Genomic DNA, 26246 nt, shown 5'->3' with positions numbered 1-26246 from the left:
GGCTGGGGATGTGGCTCAGGGGTTAAGCAATGCAATGCCCTGTATCAGAAAAACAAACTGGGTATGTTATCAGTGGTTGAGAACTACTGTGTTCAATACCAGTACCACAAAAAAAATAAAAACTTTTTGCAGTGTGTTATATTGAGGAAACATAGGCTTTACAGTGTTTAACCTCACAAACTGTTACAAAAACATCTAATTTACAAGGTTGAATTGAAAGTTTTAGTAGATGGCTGGGGTTATGGCTCAGGGGTAGAGCGCTCACCTCGCATGTTGAAGGCCCTGGGTTCGATCCTCAGCACCACATAAAAAATAAATAATAAAGTTATTAAAAAAAGTTTAGTAGAGTATATGGAGGGTATCAGGCATCCCCAAGTTTCCAATTTTGGATATCTAATCCAGGCCCTGTAAACAGCAATTCTACTCATTAGCCTACCTGTTTTTACTCTACAAAATCTTTGGCCAAGTTGGATAATAATAGACTGAAAATGAGAAGAAAAGACTTTGTTTTATTATGGTACAAGGGCCAGGGTGGATAGGAAGATGTAGATGTAGTGGGCAATCACTGTCCTGGTTAGCATCGTATGCCCATTCCGATGGCCATGAATGTGCCAAATGTGCCGCCACTCTGCATCATAGTTTTCCCAATGCCGCCCATCAGCTCCCGACCCCGCATTCCGATCCTGAGGAGGAAACCAAGATGGGGCCATTTGGGAACAAAAATACTTTCTTTTTCCAATCTGCACTTGTAATAATTATGAATTAAGCACTACTAAAATCTAGCAATTCCTTTATATCACTTGGTACTGCGAAATTTTACCTTTTCCCATATGGGTAATGAAAAAAAGATTAATCAGGGTCTGTAGGAAATTCAATAGAATGTCATATCAACTGCTTTCAATTTGTGGGAGACAGGAGATAGTGTCAAGTGCATGGTGGCACTGTGGAATGAATGATAGGGATATCTTACTGCACTATACTCCCACCCTCTTTTATTTTTTTAAGACAGGATCTTGCTAAGTTGGAGAGAGGCTGGTTCTTGAATTTGCAATTCTCCTGCCTCAGTTCTTTGAGTGTGGGACTACAGGGGTCACTGTCACTCCTGATGCGAAAGCAGTTTTTACAGTTGGTTTTGCCTCCTGAGTGTCATCGAATAGATATTTGTCTTAGTTGGTTTTTGGTATTGATGATTTTGGAGTTGATCATGGGTTCAAGAACCAGCTCTGTGATTTTATAGGCTGTGTCAAAAAACCATAAAATGGGCATCAAAACACAATTTTTTTTTTTGGGGGGGGGGTACCAGAGATTGAAGGAACTCAGAGGGAGTTAACCACTGAGCCACATCCCCAGCCCCAATTGTTTTTTTACTTTTAGACAGGGTCTGGCCAAATTGCTGAGGTTGGCCTGGAACTTCAGATCCTCCTGTCTCAGCCTCCCAAGCTGCTGGGATTACAGGCTAGCGCCACCACACCTGGCCAACAGAACTGGTTTGTTAAATATGGTATTGCTCAGTATACTGTAATTTATAACCTGGAAACACGGGAATAACACTGCCCAAATGAGAAAATGACCTTCCAAGTGTACAGTGTTATATACTTCATCTCTACATCTCATTCCCAGGGCAAACACCTCAACAATTTTCATTTTGTGCAACTGGATATAAAAATAGCAGCAACAGCAGTAATAATTATTTACTAAGCCCTTGCTATGTGCCAGATTCTACACAATGCGTGCTGACTTGATTCTTACAAAGGTGGTGTTACTGTTTTCATCTACACTTGATGAAACTACAACTCCAATTTGCCTCACGTCACTGAACAAATGAAAGTAGGGGCAGAAAGAATTTGTAGGGCTCTGCACTGCGCTCCCAGCCCGAATCAGGCTCTATTCAGGATGCAATCGAGCAAGCCGTGAAGTCCCTCCCAAAGTTCACCAACTGCGTCCCTCACCTGAGACAGGAAAAGGTGCCAAAGAGCGCTCCGGCCGCCATGCCCACGGCACAACCCATGACAAAGCCCATCTTCACGCGGTCGAAGCAGCTTGGCTGGGACTGCCCGTAGGGACCCACGGCCACCGGCATCTGCGGAGTGTGAGGGACTGGGAAGTGCGGGCCCAGCGGACAGCCCAGAAGCCGGGCGGAGTGGGGAGCCAGCCCAAGGGATTCAGGAAAATTAGTGAAGGAACAGCCTCTTGCCCTATTCCACCACCCTCTTCGCATTCCAGACCCGACGCCGCGCGACGCAGCCCGGCTCGGGCCACCCCAACCTCACCTCGTTCGTGGCCTTTGTCGCTCGGCTCTACGTCTCACACGGAAAACCAGACGGAGGGCGTTCGCATCCGGGGGATCGCTTCCGGAGCGCGAGGCAGTACTTCCGGGAGCCCGGGGCCGCGGACTGCAGCCACTTCGGGTAGTGGGTTCTGACGCTGGGACCATGCTGCTACGAGCCGCTTGGAGGCGGGCGGTTTTGGCGGTGGCGGCCGCAGTCGGGCCCAAGCCTGCGACGCCCTCCTGTGGGCTGCGCCTGCGCGGTACGCTTCCGATCCCACTCTTCGCCGCCCTTCCCCGAAGCGGCCTCCTTTCCCCTCCGAGCGGCCAGTCCCCTCGAATATTCCCAAGCTTCCCTGTCCCGCCCCGCTGCCCAGAATCTTTGACTCTTTGTCTCGCTTGCACCCCACAGAGTTTCTCAGGCTATACGTCAGAACGGTTAATTCCTCCGCTTCACACCCCCACCCCAGTCCCCGCAGATCTTGTCCTCAACCCCCCATAGCCTGGAAGCCTGGGCCTTCTAACCTCTCCTGGCCAACTATTAGATATGCTGGTCTAGCCTCGCGTCCACGTTCCATCTAGATGGCTTTGCCCTTCTGAGCTCTCTTCACTCCGTCGAGCCAATTTGAACATTGCCACCAGCGTCCTCCTCCGCCCCCCCCCCCATCACCTTGTTTCTAACAGTAGCCTCCTTGTATAGTGTTCTTTGATATTGTTTACTTCCCCTTAGGATTCCACCCCATCACCCCTTAAACTTATCACACTTCTATCCAGCTATTGAGTCTCTGTGGCTGCTCTCTGTTCATCGTTGTGTCCTCCTTCACTTGGCCACTCCACTTTTTGTCAGTTGTAGATCATGCCCCGCAGTCGGCTGTTGCCTCAAATTCAGAGGCTGCCCCTGAGGCAGAGTCAGTGCTGCGACCTCTCTACATGGATGTTCAAGCTACCACTCCTCTGGTAAGAATACAGTGGCAGCTTTTCCTAAGGCTGTAATAGCAAGTACTTATTAGAAGTGAAAATTCATAGAAAGGGTGGATTGCTGTAGAGGTGAGAACCTTTGAGGTGTTTTGGGAAAAGGAATAGAGCCAGGAATTAGGAGGCTTAAATTCTTATTCATATGCTAAATATCTGATCCCCTTCTCCAGTATTAATGCAAATTTTCAACTATGTGTGAGAAGAGATTTTTCCCTGCTTCTATCATGTCCCAACTCCTCATAAATCACATTGCTGGTGGAAATGCAAACATCTGCAGAAACAGTAGTCAGAATAGTGTTTACTACCTGAGGGGACAATAGAACAATCTGATTGAAGATGGGTTGGGAGTGGGAGTATATTAGGTTGATATTTAATTAATAGAAGGGAGGGAAGACTTGTCTAACCTAGGCGCAGTGATGAAGGGTTGGGAGTGTGTTGAGGCAGGGTGGGCAGGTTTGGAAATGTAGTGGGGCCTGAGTTGACTGTGGACTCAAGGTGACTCATCTGTTGTGTTGTGCTCAGGACCCCCGGGTGCTTGATGCCATGCTACCATACCTCATCAACTTCTATGGGAATGCACACTCTCGGACACATGCTTATGGCTGGGAGAGTGAGGCAGCCATGGAACGTGCTCGCCAGGTTAGTACAGAGGAGTCTGGGAGGTTACAAGGTCAGAGGTTCTGTGGCCTGTGGGAGATATTTCCTTAGTAGGTGGAATAGAAGTAGAAATAATTTGGGGATTGGTCTTGGTGTCTGGGTTGCGTGACTCACACCTATAATCCTAGTGGCTCTGGAGGCTGAGGCAGGAGGCTCTATAGTTCAAAGCCAGCCTCAGCAATTTAGTGAGGCCATAAACAATTTAAGTGAGCCAAAAAAATTTTTAAGAAGGGCTGGGAATGTGGCTTAGTGATTAAGTACCCCTGGGTTCAAACCTTGGTGCCAAAAAAAAAAAAAAAAAATCCTGAAATTATTATTTGGGTTCTTTCTTTCTAGAAGACATTCAGAGAGTAGCCTGAAGACTGACCATAGACATTTGATTAGTATCCCTATTTCCTAATTGAATTACCTTGGGGAAATGATCTAATTTCTCTTAAGTCTCAATTTTCCTCACATTTCAAGTGGAGTGGAGTAGATTCTACTGTGTGATTATTGGGTGAATTAAATGAGATTAGGTTGGTAAAGCTTTTTAACACAATTCCTATACATAGTCTGTATATAGTGAGAACTCAATAAGTACATTTAAAAAATAATGTCACTGCTGAATGCAATGATAGAATGTCTGTAGTCACAACTACTCAGGAGTCTAGGGCATGAGGATCAAAAGTTCCAGGTTAGTCTAGGCAACTTAATGAGCCATGACCAAACCCCAGGTACTCTGGAGGCTAAGGCAGGAGAGTCACAATTTTGAGGCCAGCCTGGGCAACTTGGTGAGACTATCTCAAAATGAAATGTAAAAAGAACTGGAGGTGTGGCTCAGTGGTATCATACCACTGATCCCTATTACAAAAAATACCTATATAAATAATTATAAAAGGGCTGGGGATATAACTCAGAGGTAGAACTCTCCTGGGTTCAATCCCCAAAATGATATCACTTAATGTTCTGTTTTTGATGGGGTTGCTGGGGATTGAACCCAGGGTCTTGTGCATGCTACGTACTCTACAACTTAGCTACTTCCTGAGCCCCCCCCCCCTTTTTTTTTGGTCCCATGAATTGAACCCAGGGGCACTTAACCACTGAGTCACATCCTCAGCCCCTTTTTAATATTTTTTATTTAGAGAAAGTGTCTAGCTAAGTTGCTTAGGGTCTCTCTAAGTAGCTGAGACTGGCTTTGAATTTATGATACTCCTGCCTCAGTTTCTCAAATTGCTGGGATCACAGGCCTGCACCACTGTACCCAGCTGGCTTAAAATTCTTGCTAGTATCTTGTCTTGCACTGGAAAAGAACACGGAGTCTAAAATGTAACTGAAACTGGCCTTTGTCTAACACACTAACATTAGTCTAGTTGATCTGTAGTCTAGTTGATCTGCAAAGCTTCTTCTTGGGCTGTATGTAGAATACAGTGGAGCTCCTTTTTTATTTGCTCACTCCTAGTGACTGATCGCAAAGGCACTCTACCATTGAGTTATTTATTTATGTATGTTTTGTTTGTTTGTTTGTTTTTAGTACCAGGGATTGAACCCAGGGGCACTTAACCACTGGGCCACATTCCCAGCCTTTTTTTGTATTTTATTTAGAGATAGGTTCTTGCTGAGTTACTAAGTGCCTCTCCAAGTTGCCGAGGCTGGCTTTGAACTCCCAATCCTCCTGCCTTAGCCTCTTGATTTGCTGGGATTACAGGTGTGCACCACCATGCCTGGTTCATTTATTTATTTTTCTGAGGCAGGATCTTGCTAAGTTGCTGACTGGGGAACTGATGATATCTATCTCTGTTTCTTGGCATATAGCAAGTAGCATCTCTGATTGGAGCTGATCCTCGTGAGATCATTTTCACTAGTGGTGCTACTGAATCCAACAACATAGCAATTAAGGTAAGAGAAGGGTGCTGAGGGTGTAGCTCAATTGGTGTTGGATCCTCAACACCTCCTAAAAAAAGGAAAAAGGTAAGAAAAGGGAAACAGATGGCACCTCTGGAATTGTGGGCCATTATGCCCAGAAAGATAACACACCCATTCTAATATGTTGCTTCTTTTTTCCCTTTGTTCCAGTTAGTTCTATTTTTGTTATTTATTTTTTGATGCTGAAGATCAAACCCAGGGTATAAAGTGTGCTAAGTATGTGTTCTAACATTTAGCTATATCATCAGTTTCTAACAATTTCATATTTTGTATGTGGTGCTGAGGATTGAATCTGGGCCGCACGCATGCCAGGTGAGTGTGCTACCGCTTGAGCCACATCCCCGGCCCAATAATTTCATATTTTACTTTTAGAATAATTTTGTATTATAAACTGAGTGCGGGGTACCGCACATTTTATCACTTTAAATTTTTGTTGTTGTTATTTTGATTTTTTGTTGGTACCAGGGATTAAACTCAGGGCCTCCTGTGTGCTAGACAATTGCAATAAGTTTTATTTTGACAGTGTTTTGTTAAGTTGCCTAGGTTGGCCTTCAACTTGCAATCGTGCTATGTCAGCCTCCCAAGTAGCTTTGGACTACATGTGCCACCATATCTGGTTATGTGTTGTTTTTTTTTTGTCTTAAATGAAAGAAATGCTTTTTACTTCTTTATTTCCTTATAATAAATTGAAATTCTAAGAACTTAAAATATAATACTGGGGGCTGAGGTGTAACTCAGTGGTAGAGCACTTGCCTAGCATGTGTGAGGCACTGGGTTCGATCCTCAGTACCACATAAATAAATTAAATAAAGGCATGCTGTCGATCTACAACTTTACAAAAAATAATTAAAAAATATATATAAAATACTGTTTTTTCTGATATTAAAAGTATCACATAGGGGCTGGGGATGTGGCTCAAGTGGTAGCGTGCTCGCCTGGCATGCGTGTGGCCCGGGTTCGATCCTCAGCACCATATACAAATAAAGATGTTGTGTCAGCCAAAAAACTAAAAACTTAAAAAAAAAAAAAAAAGTATCACATAGTTGGCTGGGAAATAGTCAGTAATAGCATGCATGCTTAGCATGTGTGAAGCTCTGGATTCAATCCTCAGCACCAAAACAAGTAAAAAAAACAAATCCCTTTGTAAATGGAATTGAAGTTATTGCTATTTCCCTGAATATGTTCTCTTTCCTTCCACCATCATTACTGTTTAGGGGGTGGCCAGGTTCTACAGGTCACGGAAAAAGCACCTGATCACCACCCAGACAGAACACAAATGTGTCTTGGATTCCTGTCGTTCACTGGAAGCTGAGGGTTTTCGGGTCACCTACCTCCCAGTGCAGAAGAGTGGGATCATTGATCTAAAGGTAAGAATGGCTTTTGGCATGAGGGGCAAAATAGGAATATCCTGGCTTCAGCTCTAAATCTGTCACTTCCACCTTGGCTAGCTAGAGCTTAAAGGTGGTTCTAATGGTGAGGGTGGATTTTAGAGAAAGCATCCTGGCAAAGAAAGAGATTGTTTCCCTTGAGTGAGCACATCCTCCCTCTCTTTGAAGGACTTGTGTCTCCACTCTATTAGTGCTTCCTGGCTTTTATGAGAGCCACTGGGCATGTGTTCAGGATGCTGGAGACTCTTACTCACTATGGCAAAGTTCCTCTTTCCCTGTACTGGTGCCATTTATCCCCCCTAAAAAGGAAGTGTAGGGCTCTTTTCTTTCTCTCTGGCACTGAAGATTGAACCCAGGGTCTTTTGTATGCTAGGTAAGCATTCTACCACTGAACTACACCCCGAACCCTTTCCTTAAATTATTTTTTTATACAATTTTTTTTTAAGAGTGAGAGAGAGAGAGAATTTTTTTTAATATTTATTTTTTTTTTAGTTTTCGGCGGACACAACATCTTTTGTTTGTATATGGTGCTGAGGATCGAACCCGGGTCGCACGCATGCCAGGCGAGCGCGCTACCGCCTGAGCCACATCCCCAGCCCAAATTATTTTTTTAATATCTGTTTTTTAGTTGTAGTTGTCAATACCTTTATTTTTTAATTTATTTTTTTATGTGGTGCTGAGGATCAAACCCAGGGCCTGGCACTTGCTAGGCGAGTACTCTACCTCTGAGCCACAACCCCAGCACCGCCTTTCCTTAAGTTTTATATTGAGATAGGATTTCACTGAGTTGCCCAGGCTGCCCTCTAACTTGTAATCCTGCTGCCTCGGACTCCTCCAGTAGTTGGTACCACAGGTATGCACCACAGCATGCAATTAGCAATGTAGCTTAGTGGTAGAGTGCTTGCTAAACATGAATGAGGATTTAGTCTTCAGGGCTGAAAAAAAAAAAAAAGTATACTTTTATAGAATATTACCCATTTTGGTCCATTTCTTTATATATATGTATATATATATATACGTGTGTGTGTGTGTGTGTGTATGAGGGGATATATAGTAAATATATAAAGATATATTTATTTGGGGTTGAGGTTATAGCTCAGCGGTAGAGCGCTTGCCTAGCATGTATGAGGTCCTGGGTTCGATCCTCAGCACCACATAAAAATAAATAAATAAAATAAAGGTATTGTGTCCGAATACAACAAAGAAATCAATATTAAAAAAAAGCCAGGACAATTGGTCCCATAATAAAAAAAATAAATAAAGATATATTTATTTATTTTAGGTTGTGAGTCGAAGCTTCTTTTCTACCAAATTTTGGATACCAGCATTCCTAGACAAATTCAAACATGCAGTTTGTAGACATAGCCCTAAGTCCAAATTCAAAACTCTTTTTTTTTTTAAATCATTTTTTGTTTGTTCTGTCTCTCTTAATTATCTCTCAGTCATTCATATCTATGGCTGCTTCCACATAATGTCTCTGGAATTATGCTCTTCTTTTCTTTCTTTCTTTCTTTTTTTTTTTTAAATACCTTTAGTTTATTGATTTATATGTGGTGCTGAGGATCAAATCCAGGGCCCCTCATGTGCCAGACAAGCGCTCTACCGCTGAGCCACAACCCCTGCCCCATCTTCTTTTATTTCTTTGGCTGGATTGAATCCTGAATCTTAGGAACCTCTGTACTTGACCTTGTTGCCTGTCCTTTAGCCCCCACTTTCTAGTATCCTGCAGATCCTCACCAGATTGTATTTCTAAAGGACTTGTTTGATATTTTTCTTTTTTAAATATATATATTAATCTTTATTGGTTCATTATAATTATACATAATAATGGATTTGCTGTTATATATTTGTATATGTGTACAACAGCATAATGTGGTCAGTTTCATTCCCCAGTATCTCCCTTTTTCCTCCCCTCTTTCCTCTCCTTGGTCCCCTTTATATTTCCTTTCTATTTTCATAGGACCTTCCCTCCCCATGTTTGTTTTTTTGTTTTTTTTTTTTCAATTTACCCACCTTTTTTTCCTCTCTAGCCTTCACATATGAGGGAAATCTTCTGACCCTTTGAATTTGCTTTTATTTTGCTTAACATGATATTCTTGAGTTCTATCCATTTTCCTTCAAATGACATACTTTCGTTCTTTATTTTTTTCACTTCTGAAAAACCCTCAGATGCTGGGCATGGTGGAACACATCTGTAATTCCAGCAACTAGGGAGGCTGAGACAGGAGGATTTCAAGTTTGAAGCTAACCTCAGCAACATAGTGACACCCTATCTCAATATTAAAAATGAAAAAGCCTGGGGATGTAGCTTAGCAGTAAAGTCTCCCTGGATTCAGTTCCTAGTACCAAACAAAGAAACAAACACCCTGAGAGATTTACCTGATATTAAAATATCTTTTTTTTTTGGGGGGGGGGGATGCGGTACCAGGTGTTGAACTCAGGGGCATTCAACCACTGAGCCAAATTCCCCAGCCCTATTTTATATTTTATTTACAGACAGAGTCTCACTGAGTTGCTTAGCACCTCGCTTTTACTGAGGCTGACTTTGAACTTGTGATCCTCCTGCCTCAGCTTCCAGAGCCCTGGAATTACAGGTGTGTGCCACTGTGCTCAGCTTATTAAAATACCTTAACAGTGTTTTTTTAAGCATCTAAAAATTGAAATGTAATTCACATATCATAAAATTCATCCTTCAGGAGTGTTTATAATTCTCAGTGGTTTAGTGTATTTACCAAGTTGTTTGAGTTGGGTGCAGTTGTGTAGGCCTGTAATCCTTGTGGCTCAGGAGGCTGAGGCAGGAGAATCACAAGTTCAAAATCAGCCTCAGCAATTTAGTGAGGTGCTAAGGAATTCAGTGAGACCCTGTTTCTAATAAAATACAAAATAGGGCTGGGGATGTAGCTCAGTGATCGAGTACCCCCGAGTTCAATCTCTGGTATCCCACCCCCTAAAAAAAAAATGTTTGAACAATCATCACTACCATGTTCCAGATCATTTTCATCACCCCAAAAAGCTTTCAGTTCTTTTGACTATCATTTGTGCTTTCTGTGTTATATCTGAAAACCCTTTGCCACATTCAAAGTTATTAAGATTTATACATTTCCTTTTTTTTCTACTTATTTATTGATTGATTGATTTTATTTAATTAATTTATTTTTAAAATTTTTTTTTTTTTAGGTGTAGATGGACATAACACAATGCCTTTATTTTTATGTAGTGCTGAGGATCGAACCTGGGTCCAGCCCATTTTAGGCGAGTGCTCTACTGCTGAGCCACAATCCCAGCCCCCTTTTTTTATTTATTTTATGTGGTGATCAAACCCAGTGCCTCACCTCCACTAGGAGAGTGTTGTACCACTGAGCCACAACCCCAGCCCTATCCATTTCCTTTTAAGAGTTTTGTAGTTTTTATCTCTTACATTTAGGTCTGTGGTCATTTCAAATTTAATTTTTGTACATGTAAGGCAAGAGGAACACATGAATCCAGGAGTTTGAGGCCAGACTAGGCAACATAGTAAAGCCCAATCTCAAAAAAAAAATCAGTTGAGCATATATGTATCGGTTTATTTCTGGAATTTCGATTTTGTTCTTCTATTCTTATACCATTGTTTTGATTCCTGTAGCTTTGTAACAAGTTTGAAATTAGGCTGTATAAGCAATCCAACTTAGTTGTTGTTTTATCCAAGATTATTTTGGCTATTAAGGTCTTTTGCAATTCCTCATGAATTTAGGATCAGTTCTATTATTCTTTTTTTTTTTTTTGGTACCAGGGATTGAACTCAGTGGCACTCGGCCACTGAGCCACATTCCCAGCCCTATTTTGTATTTAGAGACAGGATCTCACTGAGTTGTTTAGCGCCTTGCCATTGCTGAGACTGGCTTTGAACTCACAATTCTCCTGTCTTAGCTTCCCGAGCTGCTGGGATTACAGGCGTGGGCCACTGCACCTGGCCTGTTATTCTTTTTTTTTTTTTTTTTTTTTTTAATATTTATGTTTTAGGGGCTGGGGTTGTGGGGCTCAGTAGCAGAGCGCTCGCCTAGCACATGCGAGGCCCTGGGTTTGATCCTCAGCACCAAATAAAAATAAAATAAAGGTATTGTGTCCAACTACAACTCTAAAATACGATAAAAAATTTTTAAAAATATTTATTTTTTAGTTGAAGTTGGACATAATACCTTTATTTAATTTATTTTTATGTGGTGATGAGGATCGAACCCAGGACCTAGCACATGTGAGGCACTGGGTTCGATCACTGGCACCACATAATAATAAACACATAAAATAAAGGTATTGTGTTCATCTACAAGTAAAAAAATATTTTAAAAAATATTGAAAAAAAACATTGATTTGAGGATCAGCTTTTTTTTACTTCCCCCACCCCATTTTTGAACACAGGTCTTGTTGTACATGCTAAGTAAGTCCTGTATCCTTGATCTATATCCTGAGCCCTTTCTTAAATTTTAGTTATGTTGCAGGGAACAGACTGGTAGAGAAGCAGCAAGTAGCACTCAGACAGGAGGATAACTCCAAACTTTATTTTACACTAGCGGGCCCAGAGGAAAACAAAATGTCCAAATCTGAGCCCTGATCCACAGTTTCTTACAATATTTATAGGTTATTTGACATCATCTTAGACCTATTCTATCACTGGGGCTTTTTCCTCTTTTTAAAAAATGTCCTGGGGCTGGCTGGGGTTGTGGCTCAGAGGTAGAGCGCTCGCCTACCATGCATGAAGTACTGGATTCGATCCTCAGCACCACATAAAAATAAAATAAGGATATTGTGTCCACCTATAACAACAACAACAACAAAAAAGTCCTAATCTGTGAGCTGAAGGCCTTGTGCAGGGTCTCTAGCATAAGCATGCTCACAGAAACTGATAAGAAGAAAGGGCTCTTTTCACAGGCATCTGTTTCATTTCAAGGAGTAGTAGTCAGACTCCTAGGGCAGTTATTTACAATCCAAAACATAGGGACTCATGCATGATTAATTAGGCTTCCAAGAGAAAGGCTGAGAGAGGGGTGTGGAATTGACCCCTTTCTCAGGCATTGGTTTCTTACCATACGTTTTTTATAATTTTATTTCACAACTGGGTCTGCTTTTGCCATCACAGTTATTGGCTGGTTCTTGCTAAATTGCTAAGGCTGGCCTTGAATTTGTTATTCTCCTTCCTCCATCTCTTGAGTTACTGTGTGCACCTTGGTGCCCAGCTCTTGTTTGGATTTCTCTTTTTTTGGATTTTACTTGTACTGAATTGTGTATATGTATGTGTTTAGTTCTGTGCTGTTTTATCACATTAGGTTTCACATAAAAATTACCATAGTCAAGGTACAAATAGTTTCATCACCATAATGATCCTTCACGTCATTCGTTATTCTTAAAACCACCAATCTAGCTGGGTGCAGTGATGCATGCCTGTAATCCCAGCTAATCAGGAGGCTGAGGCAGGAGGAAATTCAAGGCCAATGACTCACAATTTATTGAGACCTTTTCTCAGAATACAAAAGGCTGGGATGTAACTCCAGTTACAGAGCACCCCTGGGTTTAATCCCCAAGGACTGAAAACAGAAACAAAAACAAAAATGCTGATCTGTTCTCAAATTCTTTAATCTTGTAACTGTATATAATGTTATATAAATGGAATTATACAGTAAGTAATCTAGGATGGGCTATTTTCTTTCTTTTTTTTTTTTTTTTAAGGAGAGAGAGAGAGAAAGAGAATTTTTTAATATTTATTTTTTAGTTTTCAGCGGACACATCTTTCTTTGTATGTGGTGCTAAGGATCGAACCCGGGCCGCACGCATGCCAGGCGAGCGCGCTACTGCTTGAGCCACATCCCCAGCCCCTGCCTCAGCCTCTTGAGCTGCTAGGATTACAGACCCTGGGATTATAGGCATGTACTACTGTGCACAGCTGTTTCTTTCACTCTCTCTCCCTCTCCCTCTCCCTCTCTCCTTTTCTCCTTTTTTTTTTTTTTTTTTTTTGGATACTGGGGAATGAACCCAGGGGCACTTCACCACTAAGCTTTATCCCCAGTATTTTGAAAAAATTTTATTTTGAGATAGGGTCTTACTAAGTAAATTGTTGAGAGGCTCTCTAAATTATGGAAGCAAGCCTTGTACTTCAGATCCTCCTTCTTCAGCCTCCTGAGTCACCGTGATTACAATTATGCACCACCATACCCAGTGCAAGACCATCTCAAGCCAGGCACAGTGGCACATGCCTGTATTCCCAGCAACTTGGGAAGCTAAAACAGGAGGATTTAAAGTTCAAGGCCAGCCTTAGCAATTTAGTGAAACTCAGCAATTTGGTGAAAACCTGTCTCAAAAATAAAAAGGGTTGGGGATGTGGCTCAGTGGTAAAGCGCCCCTGGATTACATTACCACTACCAACAAAAAACCAAAACCAAAACCAAACAAAACAAACCTCAAAAAAAAAAAAAAAAAAAAAGGAAACCAGAAAAATCTGTCAAACTCTTTTATTAAGTGATTGGTTATACATTTTGCATTTCCACCAACTGTGTATGAGTGATTCAGTTTCTTTCCATACTCACCAGCATTTTATGTTGTCATTGTCTTTTTGTTTGTTTGGTTTGTTATTTTGCAGTGCTGTGGTTTGAACCCAGTGCATGCTAGGCAAGCACTCCATCATTGAGCTATGTTCCCAACCCCTAGTTTATTCTAAGGGTTCCCAGAGGTTGGGGGTGGGTAGCAGGGATATTGAACTCAGGGGCACTCGACCACTGAACCAAATTCCCCAGCCCTGTTTTGTATTTTATTTAGAGACATAGTCTCACTGAGTTGCTTAGCATCTCACTTTTGCTGAGGCTTGCTTTGAACTTGTGATCCTCCTGTCTCAGCCTCTGGAGCCACTGGGATGACAGGCTTGTACCACTGCACCTGGCCAACCCCCCTAGTATTTTTATTTTATCCAGTCCAATAGGGGAGTAGTAAAAGGCTCCCTTTTAAAATTATGTTTGCCACGTGTTCCGAGGGCTGCTCTGTAGGTCTCTTTGCGGTGGTGGCCCTAGAGCAGGTTAGGGTCAAGGCCGCGAGTCAAGGCCAGACAAGCATTTAGAAAGTTTCTTCCACTTCTTGACTGAGTATTGGTCGAAAGGAGTGCAGCAGAAACTGTAACCAAAGGAGGCATTATGTTTCCAGAAAAATCTCAAGGAAAAGTATTGCAAGCAACAGTAGTAGCTGTGGGATCGGGCTCTAAAGGAAAGGATGGAGAGATTCAGCCAGTTAGTGTGAAAGTTGGAGATAAAGTTCTTCTCCCAGAGTATGGAGGCACCAAAGTAGTTCTAGATGAAAGGATTATTTTTTATTTAGAGATGGTGACATTCTTGGAAAGTATATAGGCCGAAACAAATCATTGTTGAAATGGCATCCTATGAAGCTGCCCATTCCACTGAAGTTCTGAAATCTTTCATCATGTAAATAATTTCCCTGTGTCTTTTATAATAAACTGATGATAATCTAATAACATCCACTGCCTCAAAATTTTAGTTTCCTCGTACTTGTGTAAACATTTCCAAATAAAATATGTAATGAAAATAAATAAATAAATAAATTAATTAATTAAATAAAATTATGTTTGCCTACATTCTTATTTAAGGAGGACTTTTTCATCAGAATATAGTCTTCTTAAATCCCACATATTCTTAGGAACTGGAGGCTGCCATCCAGCCAGATACCAGCCTGGTTTCAGTTATGACTGTGAACAATGAGATTGGAGTAAAGCAACCTATTGCAGAAATAGGTGAGTGTCATGATCCTTGCTGACTAGTTGGGTCCATCTGAGGAAGTAGGGATAGACTGAGAGTTCCAACACTCTATAGAGCATTATGAGTGAACAAAAGAAAGAGAGTCTAAGTATCGCCTTCTAGGACATTATAAGTGGCAGAGCAGTATTTGAACCCAGATCTAGTACCATTTCTGTTTTTTCATTTTATTTTAGTTGTTTTCTAAAACAACCACAAAACAACAATAAAACAACCCTCTACTTTTTTTTTTTCCTGTAGAACACCTCTTTATTTAATCTCCACTTAGAGCTCTCCTTGTAATCTCTTTATGCAGATTTGTTAATCTTTCCTCCTTTTAAATCAAAAAGGTTCTAAAAGGTAATGTGACATTTTGAAAGGTCATTGTTTATAAGGTGGTAAGAAAGAATCTCATGCATCAGAATATCAGGAGTATATTCATTTAGTACTTTGTCCTTGAGCTTTAGAGAGCAGAGAAATAGGAGGACAGGGAAGGGAGGGGAAAGAGAAGGAGGGAGTGAAAGTGGAAAGGTGGAGCCAGGGGTGGAAGAGGATTTAGAATCATTTACTGTGGGTAGAGAATTCATGGTGTATGGGGGACCACTATCAGGGTAGTTCCCAATGTTGTGCTGTGGGTCTTCCCCTCTGTTGTTTTTTCAGGGCGGATTTGCAGTTCCAGAAAGGTATATTTCCATACGGATGCAGCCCAGGCTGTTGGAAAAATCCCACTTGATGTCAACAACATGAAAATTGATCTCATGAGCATCAGTGGTCACAAAATCTATGGTCCTAAAGGTACCAGCCCCTCCTAGAGTGCCTCTTGTCTGAACATCTCAGGAAACTCTTTGATAGATGTTTCTCAGAGTTATTTGAGACTGCCATTACTTTCAAAGGAAGTTGTACATTCAGAATGCCCAGCAGAATGCATGTGTCATTTAGCAATATTCAAGAAACACTGCCTATTTGTACACCCAAGTAGTTACTGTATGTACAATAGGCCATTCTTCCTTGATCCCTTTAAAAAAATACTTTGAAAGCATATAAATATTAATTTGACAGAGGAACACAGAGTTTTGTTCAGTCAAATTTCACCATGCAGGCCCAGTTACCTTGTCTGCCTCACTAGGATGTGCAGAGCTTTTAAGTCCTTCATTCCCAGTGTCTCACTTTAGCTTAGTGGAAGAGTGTATGGGTTTTAGCATCTATTGGTGTTCAGTAGTCTTAGTAGTCTGTGCCCCTAATAGTCTCTTAAGGATCCTCTCTGTTCCCTATGTTCCTCCTAGCTGAGGAGAATTTTCAAGCTTGAGTTCTGTCTCCTTGACCCTTGGAAAGAGACTATTATCTTTTGTTCTATGGAGATAGGCCTAAAAAAGAAAAAAATTCTGTCTCTGGAGTGAGGGTCTTTTTTGGGTTGATGTCTATACTAGTATATTTTCTGTGTCTGCAGGGTTTCATCTGAGTATGTACCTTATAAGAGAATTGTAACAGTTCCTGGAAGGATGGAAGATGTTTATTCTAAGGGTTCCCAGAGGTTGTAAAGAGTGTTTTTGTGGCTATTTTTTTCAAAAAGTCCAACAGTCTTGATGACTATGCTCTCTGGAATCCCAGCAATTTAGGAAACTGAGGCAGGAGGATTGCAAATACATGGCCAACCTGGGCAGTTTAGGATCTTCCCCCCAGTACTGGGGATTGAATTCAATGCCTTGCATAAGCTAGGGAAGTGGTATTCTACCACTAAGCTACAGCCCCTGCTGCCAGCCTAGGCAACTTATTGAAACTCTGTTTCAAAATCAAAAATAAAATGGGACAGGCATGGTGGCACACACCAATTATCCCAGCGGGGAGGCTGAGGCAGGCTGATTGCAAGTTCAAAGCCAGCCTCAGCAAAAGCAAGGCACAAAGCAACTCAATGAGACCCTGTCTCTAAATAAAATACAAAATAGGGCTGTGGATGTGGTTCAGTGGTTGAGTGCCCCTGAGTTCAATCCCCAGTACCCCCCAAAATATATAAAAATAAGATAAAATGGGCTGAGGCTATAGCTCAATAATAAACCACCAGTATTGAAAAGGAAAAAAAAAATAAGTCTAACAGGCTCTCTACCTAATTAAAATGTTGTTTTTTTTTTTTTTTTTTTTTTTTGTTTTTCATTTTTGTTTTTCCTTCTCACTTTTTCTATTTCATTTGTAATGCTGGGGATGAAACCTAGGGCCTCACACATGCTAGGTAAACACTCTACTACTGAGCTATACTGTAGATATATCTATTTTGGTAAAACCATTGAACTCATATTGATCAAAAGCTCCAGTCAGCTAGGCGTGGTGGCGCACGCCTGTAATCCCAGTGGCTGGGGAGGCTGAGACAGGAGAATCCTGAGTTCAAAGCCAACCTAAGCAAAGGCGAGGCACTTAGCAAGTCAGTGAGACCCTGTCTCTAAATAAAATACAAAATAGGGCTGGGGTTGTGGCTCAGTGATCTAGTGCCCTGAGTTCAATCCCTAGTACCAAAACAAAACAAAACAAAACAAAAACAAATGCTTTTGTCAGCACTTGTACCTATATAGGTATTTCTCATTATCTATCCTCAGCATCTTAATCAATTTAGATAATGTGGTATCCTTCACTATCCTTACATGGTATCTGAGCATTTGCTCTCAGATTTGAGAAGTGCATAGATTCTGATAGTGTAGGGCCCTTGCATTTTTTAAATTTCTTATTTTTTTAGGACACTCATTTTTTTAAAAAATTTTTTTTTAATATTTATTTTTTAGTTTTCGGTGGACACAACATCTTTATTTTATTTTTATGTGGTGCTGAGATTCGAACCCAGCGCCTCATGCATGCCAGGCAAGCACGCTACCACTTGAGCCACATCCCCAACCCGAGGACACTTAAATTTTTTTAATGGGAAAATGAATTTATTCATTTATCTATTGGAGACAGGGTCTCTCTATGTTGCCTAGGCAGGCCTAGAAGTCCTCCTGCCTCAGCCTCCTGAGTAACTGAGATTAAAGGAATGAGCCACTATAATGAGTTTGAAATATTTCTTTTCTTTTCTGGTACCAGGGATTGAACCCTGGGGCACTTACCACTGAGCTATATCTCCAGCCCTTTTTATTTTTTTATTTTGAGACAGGGTCTTGGTAAGTTGCTTAGGCCTCACTAAATTTCTGAGGCTAATCTTGAACACACCATCCTCCTGCCTCAGCCTCCTGAGCCCCTGGAATTATAAGCATGCACTGCCATGCCAACACTGAAAAATTTTTTTTTCTTTTTTTTTTTTTTTCAGTTCCAGGGATTGAACCCAGAGGTACTTAACCACTGGAAACATTCCCAGTCCCTTTTATTTTTTATTTTGTGATAGGGTCTCATTAGTTGCTTAGGGCCTTGCTAAGTTGCTGAGGTTGACTTTGAGCTGGTGATCCTATTGCCTTAGCTTCCTGGGCTGCTGGGATTCCAGGCATGTGTCACGGTGCCTGACTGAAATATTTCTTAATAAATGTAATAGAGTCTATAAATCATTGTTAAATTGGTGTCCTTCATGATAAACTTGGAAACTATTGCCTTAGTTTCTTTTTTTAACATTTATTTTTTAGAAGTAGTTGGACACAATACCTTTATTTTATTTATTTATTTTATGTGGTTCTGAGGATTGAACCCAGGGCCTCACACGTGCTAGACCAGTATTCTACCGCTGAGCCACAATCCCAGCCCCTTGCCCTAGTTTTTATAGTAATTTTATTCTGTGCTTAAACTGTTTTTCTCATGGGAGATGAATTTTATCAAGTACTATATTCATTCTAGAACCCTTGACTGCTTAGTGGATATCTTTGCATACTCATGCTCACATTTTTGTACAGAATTCCTGTAAGTTGGTTTGCGGAGTCACAGGCTATACATATATATTTTTTAAATTTTAATATTTATTTTTTTTTTAGTTTTCGGTGGACACAAAAAACATCTTTGTTTGTATGTGGTGCTGAGGATCGAACCCGGGCCTCACGCGTGCCAGGCGAGTGCGCTACCGCTTGAGCCACACCCCCAGCCCCTACTATATGTATTTTTAAGGGTGTTTTGTTTTGGCACTGGGGATTGAACTCAGGGGTGCTTAACCACTTACCAACATCCCCAGCCCTTTTAAATTTTATTTTGAAACAGGATCTTGCAAAGTTGTTGAGGCTAGCTGTGAACTTACCATCCTTTTGCCTCAGCCTCCCAAACTGCTGGGATCATAGGCATGCACCACCGTTCCTGGCTTTTAAGTTTTGATAAACTTTGAGAGAGAGTGCAAATTCTTAATACCATTCTGATTCTTCCCTTAAAGGTTTTTATTTTTTTTTCTCCTTTTTAAAAAATTTTATTTAGAACAGGTAATATATTTATATAGGTCAAACTTTAAAACTTCCAAAAAACACACAATGAGAAGTTTTCCTTCTACCTCTGTCTCCTCCCTTTGGAGAAAACAATTTCTTCGTTATTTAATTTTTTTCTGTTTTTGAGACCCAGCTCACTGTGTTGCCCAGATTGTTCTCCAAATTCTGGGCTCAAGTAATCTCATCTTTCTGACTCATCCTCCTGAGTGCTGGGAGTATAGGTGTGTGCTACCATGTGTATTTTTTTTTTTTAATATTGATTTTTTAGTTTTGCACAATACCTTTTTATTTATTTATTTTTATGTGGTGCCGAGGATCGAACCCAGGGCCTCATGCGTGCTAGGCGCATGCTGTACCGTTGAGCCACAACCCCAGCCCCCATGTGTATTTTTATATAGCAATTTCTTCCCACAACTTCTTTTCCTGTCCTGGATCTCATATTTAGTGGCGTCTTGGCATAGCTAAGTTAGATTGCTGCTATAATAAATATACTTGTGTATATTTGTAGAATTATTCTTTGTATTTTCACATACATACATACTTCCCCTCCATCCTGCTGTTGATTCAGATGGTAGCATATTATATTCATTGTTCTGATCTTGCTTTGTTTTACCTAACAATATCTCACTTTTTTTTTTAATTCCTTTTTTGGTACCAGGGATACAACCCATGCCTTAACCACTGAGCTACATTTCCAACCTTATTATTTTTTTTTTTTAATTTTGAGACAGGACTTTGCCAAGTTGCTGGGGCTGACCTTGAACTTGTGATTCTCCTGCCTCAGCCTCCCATGTTGCTGGGATTACAGGCATGCACCACCACACCTGGCTGTCTTACATTTTTTAGTTATAAGATAGAATTTTTTGGGGTTTCATGAGTTTTCTTTCTTTTTTTGTGGCGGGGGAGCGGGTATTAGTAGGGATTGGACCCTGATGTATTATACCACTGTGCTATATCCCAGCCCCTTTTATTTTTCAGTTTGAGACAGTATCTTGCTATATTGCCCAGACAGACCTCAAATTCACAATTTTCATGGCTCTTCCTACCAAGTAGCTGGGATGACAAAAATGTGCCATTGTGACTGACCACCTAACAATGTATCTTGGAGATCTTTCAGTGTTAGTAGTGAAAGAATTTCTTCATTCTTTTATATATCTGGGTAGTATTTCATTGCATGGACATCAAATTATTTGACATTCCCCTGATAACGCCCATCCAAAATGTTTCCAATCTTTTTGCTCATATGAATAATGCTGTAATGTATGATATGATTTCATTCTTGCTTAGGGAACTACGTTAGACTATTTGGGTCATTACTCCTTCTGGTAGTTAAATTCCTGATGTTAAATAAGTTTGCAAAATATTACGATTTTGGTGCTATCTTCTCAGCTTTTTTTTTTTAATTTAGAAAAATTTCAGCTGAGAGGAAAATTGAAATAATATTTTGATTTCTTGGAAAGTGATATTTTGTTTATTTTGTTTCATCTGGATTTCTCTTTTTTGTAACAAATTTTGTTTCCCAGGGGTTGGTGCCATCTACATCCGCCGCCGGCCCCGAGTGCGTGTGGAGGCCCTGCAGAGTGGAGGGGGGCAGGAGCGGGGTATGCGGTCTGGGACAGTGCCTACACCCTTGGTGGTGGGGCTGGGGGCTGCGTGTGAGGTGGCACAGCAAGAGATGGAGGTATGAGAAGAGCAGTTTCCTCCCACAACTTCTTTCCCTCTCTTGGGTCTCATATTTAGTGGTGTCTTGGCATAGCTAAGTTAGATTGCTGCTAGAAGAGGAGGTTTTTTTCAATAAGCTCCTGCTGGCCCCCTAGACCGAAGGAAGTATTAGGGGCTCAAAACCCATGTCCTGGGAGAACTTATGAACTCACTTGTTTTAGTTTTGTTGGAACCGTATGTGACGTTACTGAGCACTTTTGCACATTAGGTGGTGTTCTCAGGGCTGGAGATAAAGTGGTCTCCAGCAGTAACATAGGATGGTAGAGGAGAAGGGTTTCTTTGAGCATGTGTTTTTGAACTGTTTGGTGATCATGTTGCTTTATCCTCCCCTATATTCGTCCTAGTATGACCACAAACGAATCTCAAAATTAGCAGAGCGACTGATAGAGAAAATAACGAAGAGCCTTCCAGATGTGGTGATGAATGGGGACCCCGAACACCACTATCCTGGTATGGACATAATTTTTTTTTTTTTTTTTTTTGGTTGTTGGGGCTGGGGTTGTGACTCAGCGGTAGAGCAATCGCCTAGCATGTGCAAGGCCCTGGGTTCGATTCTCAGCACCTCATAAAAATAAGTAAACAAAATAAAGGTATTGTCCAACTACAACTAAAAAACTAATATTAAAAAATATATATATATATTTTTGGTTGTAGATGGACATGATACTTTTATTTTATTTATTTATTTACTTATTTTTATGTGGTGCTGAGGATCAAACCCAGTGCCTCATACATGCTAGGCAAGCGCTCTACCACTGAGCCCCAGCCCCAGCCCTGGATATATCTTTTTGATTCCCATTCTACAAGAGGCTGGAGTCTAGACCCCTTTCATAGAGTATCCTTTTTTCTTTAGGCTGTATCAACCTCTCCTTTGCATATGTGGAAGGGGAGAGTCTGCTGATGGCACTCAAGGATGTTGCCTTATCCTCAGGGAGGTGAGTTGGACCAGATAGACAGGGACTGTGGTAGGGCTTCTATGTTCCATACCGTTACTAAGCTTCATGGTATGGCAAAGACAGGCGCAAGAGCTCTTGATTCAAGGTAAAGGTAATTTTTTGGCTGGGTACAAGCTAAAGTTTATCACCCTAGCAGAGCTTCCTGGAGGAGAATTCTCTATTTTTGTGGTTCTAGGGAATGTGTGTATCTGATATAGAGTTCCACTAGTAGTTCTGTTACAGATCTCCAGAATTGAAGATACTCTAAAGGTCACCAAGGATTTATCTTCCCTTGGAGAATGAGTACAAGGTTCTTTGCTGCCTCTCTTTGTCAGATTCACTTCATGGGGTATCATGCTTTGGCTCTGTCCTTGTTCAAGGATGTTATCCATGATGGGAGCCAGAGGAGCTGGGTTCACAACCTAAAATGTGTAAGGCAGCATTAGGCTCTTTAGCTCTGCCAGATTAGGTCTTTTGTCCCTATGGGGACAGAAGGGCCCTGGGGGAGGAAGTAAGACTGGAGTTTTGTGGCTTACAGAGATGTTGATGATGATCTGAGCAAGGTTCATGTCTGTTTCCTCAGTGCTTGCACCTCTGCATCCCTGGAGCCCTCTTATGTCCTTAGAGCGATTGGCACTGATGAGGATTTAGCACACTCTTCCATCAGGTCTGTGAGTTGAGCTGCCATGTTTATGAAAGACATCCTCTTTATTTTTTATTTTCTGTTATACAGTCTTTTTCTGTCTGGTTCTTCTTATCCCTTCTTTCTTTCTCTCTGTTTTTTTTTTTTTTGGGGGGGGGTGCTGGGTGTTGGTTTAGAACCTTGTTCCTGCTAAGCACCTACACTACCACTCCCAACCCTTTCTTATTCCTTCTTGATTCTTTGGGAAAGTTTCTGGGGCAGAGGTTTTCAGACTTCATTGAGCATCACTTGGGAAATTTGTGAAGGATGACAGTTTCTGAGTCTCACATTCGTATTTGGCTTCACTAGGTCTGGAGGAGAATTAGGAAACTTCTTCTGAGGTGGTTCTGATGTATTAAATTCACAGACCATGTTCTAAGAAACTCTGACCTATAGGGGTAGGACCATATTCTTCTAAGTCTTTTGTGTACTAGGTTCTCGGTGAGTACTGGCCAAGTAAATTTACCACAGTACCAGTTCTGATGCAAAGCTCTTCTCCTTTGCCTTCTTAAGGTTTGGCATTGGCCGCTTTACTACAGAGGAGGAAGTAGACTACACTGCAGAGAAATGCATTCAGCATGTGAAGCGTCTTCGAGAAATGAGGTATGCACTATTGTATCAGAAACTCTTAGAATAAACTGTAGTGTAGGCTCCTCTTTTGTCCTCATGTGTTCACGCTGCCAGAAACCAAAGTTTGATTTTTTTTTTTTTTTTTTGGTGTTGGGGATTGAACCCACTCTACCAACTGAGTTATATACCCAGCCCCAGAAACCAGTTTGAGAGTAATTGGATTTTAGGATTTAGAGCTTCCAATGAAGTAAGAAAGTAGAGCTCTTTGGTTGCTTGTTTTCAGAATATGAGAAAGTGGTTTAAAAATTGAAGAACTACATTAATACAGGTAGCATTTTTCATTACTGTTATTGAAAGTACTAGCAAACATTGTTGCAGCAATATCAGTACAAAGTTAGTGACTTATAGGCTAAGTATATGAGAAAATTCCTTTTAAGACAGGAATTTTTTTAAATTTTTTGTTTCTTTGAGGAACTGGGTATGGAACCCTTGTGTATACCTTGCTTCCCTTTGAGTTCTCCCTGGCCTTTCTGTGCTCTGGATATTACTTGCTAGGGTCTAGCTGTATTGCTTAAACATCTGCTGGTTGCTCAAGTTTCTTATGCTTAGGATTCTTCTTTTGGCCAGGCATGGTGGTACATGCCTGTAATCCCAGCTGCTCGGGAGACTGAGGCAGGTTCAGTAGTTCAAAGCCAGAGTTCAAAGCCGGCCCCAGCAAAAGTGAGGCGCTAAGCAACTCATTTAGACCCTGTCTCCAAATAAAATACAAAATAGGGCTGGGGATATGGCTCACTGGATGAGTACCCCTGAGTTCAATCCCCAGTACCAAAAAAAAAAAAAAAAAAAAAAAGATTTTTCTTTTGGCCAAAGACCGTGATACCTTATTTTTCCTATGTGGTTTCAGTATCTGTACCTTATTGCTTCTGACCCTTTACAAAATGAATTTAGCCTAGTCCCATTAGCTTTCAACCAAAACCTTACGTTGTGAGCCTATTAGGGACAGGAAGGAAATGATGGCTACCTTTAAGAAGCCTAGGAAAATATTATAAATAGAAAGTTATGCTGGGAATGTATCATATAAAGGAGAAGGATAATCAAGAATAGAATTAAATCAGGTAGAAAAAAATAGCTGGGTAATCCAAACCACAGAATTTCACAATTGGTGCTAGAGGTATAGCTTGGTGGTAGGTAGAGTGTTTAGCATGTGTGAAACCTTGGGTTCAGTGCCCAGCATGAAAATACAAAAACATTCACATAGTCATACCACACTGAAGTAATAGGTGGTCTGAAACATGCAAGACATTCATGCTGAAGGGGATCGGAACTTTAAGTAGAGATTTCTTATATGAGATGGGATGCTGGGGCCTAAAACCCAAGAGGTCCTTTTGGATTGGAGCCAGAAATTCTGGAAGAAAAGTTCAATATGGGGAGGTGAAAATGGCAAGAACTATTTGATGGAACTGCATGCTCAGATGATTTAGAGCCAAGTTCCATCCAGGAGAACCGAGAACTAGATCAAAACCCAGAAACAAGTGCTGAAAAGTGGGCAATTTGTGATAGTTGTAGTAGAGAAGATGAAACTTGCTTTTTATACAGGTCTGAGGCTGTTGGTGTTCTTGGGAGCCTATAGCCTCTCACATGTGGGAGGAGAGCTTTAAGATGACCACATCTGAAGTCCATTGACTAAAGGTTCAATTGCCTTTGAGCCTTAGGTGCCTAGTTAATACTGTTTGTTGGCTAGACTTGAGGTAGACTTATAGTAAGTAGCTGGGAAAGACCTTATTGACCACCTGTGTTGAGATCCACTCAAGCAAAAGGCAGAGGAGAGACAAGAACAGGAGGCAAGTCATGGCTCAAGGCCTCAGAGCCAATGTTGGCTTCTTCCTATCTAAGTTCTTACTCACTGAATGCCTCTTCTCTTTGACAGTCCTCTCTGGGAGATGGTACAGGATGGCATTGACCTCAAGAGCATCAAGTGGACCCAACACTAGAAGAGTGGGTCCCTGACTTTGTGCTGGCCTGGCCCATCCTGCCTCACTGACCCACAAAAGCCAGGGATCTCATTCTACCCAGTGGGTACTCTGTGTAACATCAGAATTGGTATAGCCCAGTAACATCATCACAGTCCTCTTCCACCTCAGAAACACAAGGAAAATTTCTTTCCCTCACCTTAGATCCTATGTTGGGACACATTCCCCATTTCTCTTCAGGTGTTCTTCTCTTGTCATTTATAGAGTGTGGACATTCTCATCTGGAAGCAATAGAGATATTTGCTATGATGTTGCTGCTGGATGTGTCTGTGTCCTTTGTGGGGAAAGCAAAAGGAACTGGAAGAAAGCTCTTTGGGGACTCCATTGTTCTATGTAGACATTTGAATCGTGGCATTTTACTGCTCAACTGGACTGGCTCCTTCAGCAACAAGCATAATCGACTTCAATTTAATCCTTTTAGAGACTCCAAAGAACATCTGTTTTTATTGACTGTAGACAAAATAACAACTTTCTTAGTTCTCAGCTTGACCAATATAGATATTGTCTTAGACTCTATCCACTATTCTAATATGACTCTATCCATTATTTTAATAATTTTATGTTTCTTATCTTAGAATTTGTTAATTTGAAGATTTGGAGAGAAATAAATTTATCATCTTCTGTTTACTGTGTGACTTTATTGAGAACTTGAGAGAAGTGGAAGCTGCACTTGGGCATTGTGAAGACTACCCATTCTACCTGACTTCTATAGATGACTCAGTACTGGAGATTGAACTCAGGGCTTTGCACATACTAGGCTAATGTTCCACCATGGAGCTACATCCCCAGCCCTTTTGAAAAAAAGTTTTATTTTGAGATAGGGTCTCACTAAGTTGCGCAGGCTGACCTTGAAGTGCCTTAGCCTCCCCAGTAACTAAGATCACAGGTGTGTGCCACCACACCCCAACAAATATAAATAAATAGTTATTTATTTATATATATATATATTTATTTATTTATATTTATATTTAAACTTCTAATTTTCC

General features: G+C 41.0%; 2 protein-coding genes and 1 pseudogene across 3 annotated transcripts; 2 read left to right on the top strand and 1 right to left on the bottom strand.

The window, feature by feature from the left end:
• Positions 1-489: 489 nt before the first annotated feature.
• On the bottom strand, positions 490-2354 carry Romo1 (reactive oxygen species modulator 1). The gene is made up of 3 exons (XM_027945269.1): positions 2271-2354; positions 1950-2080; positions 490-683 (listed from the first exon to the last, which is right to left on the bottom strand). The coding sequence occupies exons 2-3, from the start codon at positions 2078-2080 to the stop codon at positions 575-577; spliced, it is 240 nt and encodes a 79-aa protein (XP_027801070.1). The 5' UTR covers positions 2271-2354; the 3' UTR covers positions 490-574.
• Positions 2337-25885, top strand: Nfs1 (NFS1 cysteine desulfurase). Of its 2 annotated transcripts, none has more exons than XM_027945268.2 (13): positions 2337-2529; positions 3114-3223; positions 3764-3880; positions 5690-5773; positions 7015-7167; positions 14857-14950; positions 15612-15746; positions 20845-21002; positions 21388-21493; positions 21897-21978; positions 22562-22645; positions 23174-23263; positions 25158-25885. In XM_027945268.2, exons 1-13 carry the CDS (start codon positions 2433-2435, stop codon positions 25219-25221), a joined length of 1374 nt encoding a protein of 457 aa, XP_027801069.2. In that variant the 5' UTR covers positions 2337-2432; the 3' UTR covers positions 25222-25885. The 2 variants fall into 2 exon arrangements, with proteins under 2 accessions (XP_027801069.2, XP_027801068.2); XM_027945267.2 differs by having other exon boundaries at positions 2354-2529; positions 3120-3223.
• LOC114100410 (10 kDa heat shock protein, mitochondrial pseudogene) lies at positions 9605-14947 on the top strand (annotated as a pseudogene).
• Positions 25886-26246: the final 361 nt, after the last annotated feature.

The sequence above is a fragment of the Marmota flaviventris genome, chromosome 2 (assembly GCF_047511675.1).
Source record: "Marmota flaviventris isolate mMarFla1 chromosome 2, mMarFla1.hap1, whole genome shotgun sequence".
Taxonomy (NCBI): domain Eukaryota; kingdom Metazoa; phylum Chordata; class Mammalia; order Rodentia; family Sciuridae; genus Marmota; species Marmota flaviventris.
Note: the sequence above shows the minus strand (reverse complement) of the source record. Positions and strands in the feature narration are given on the sequence as shown.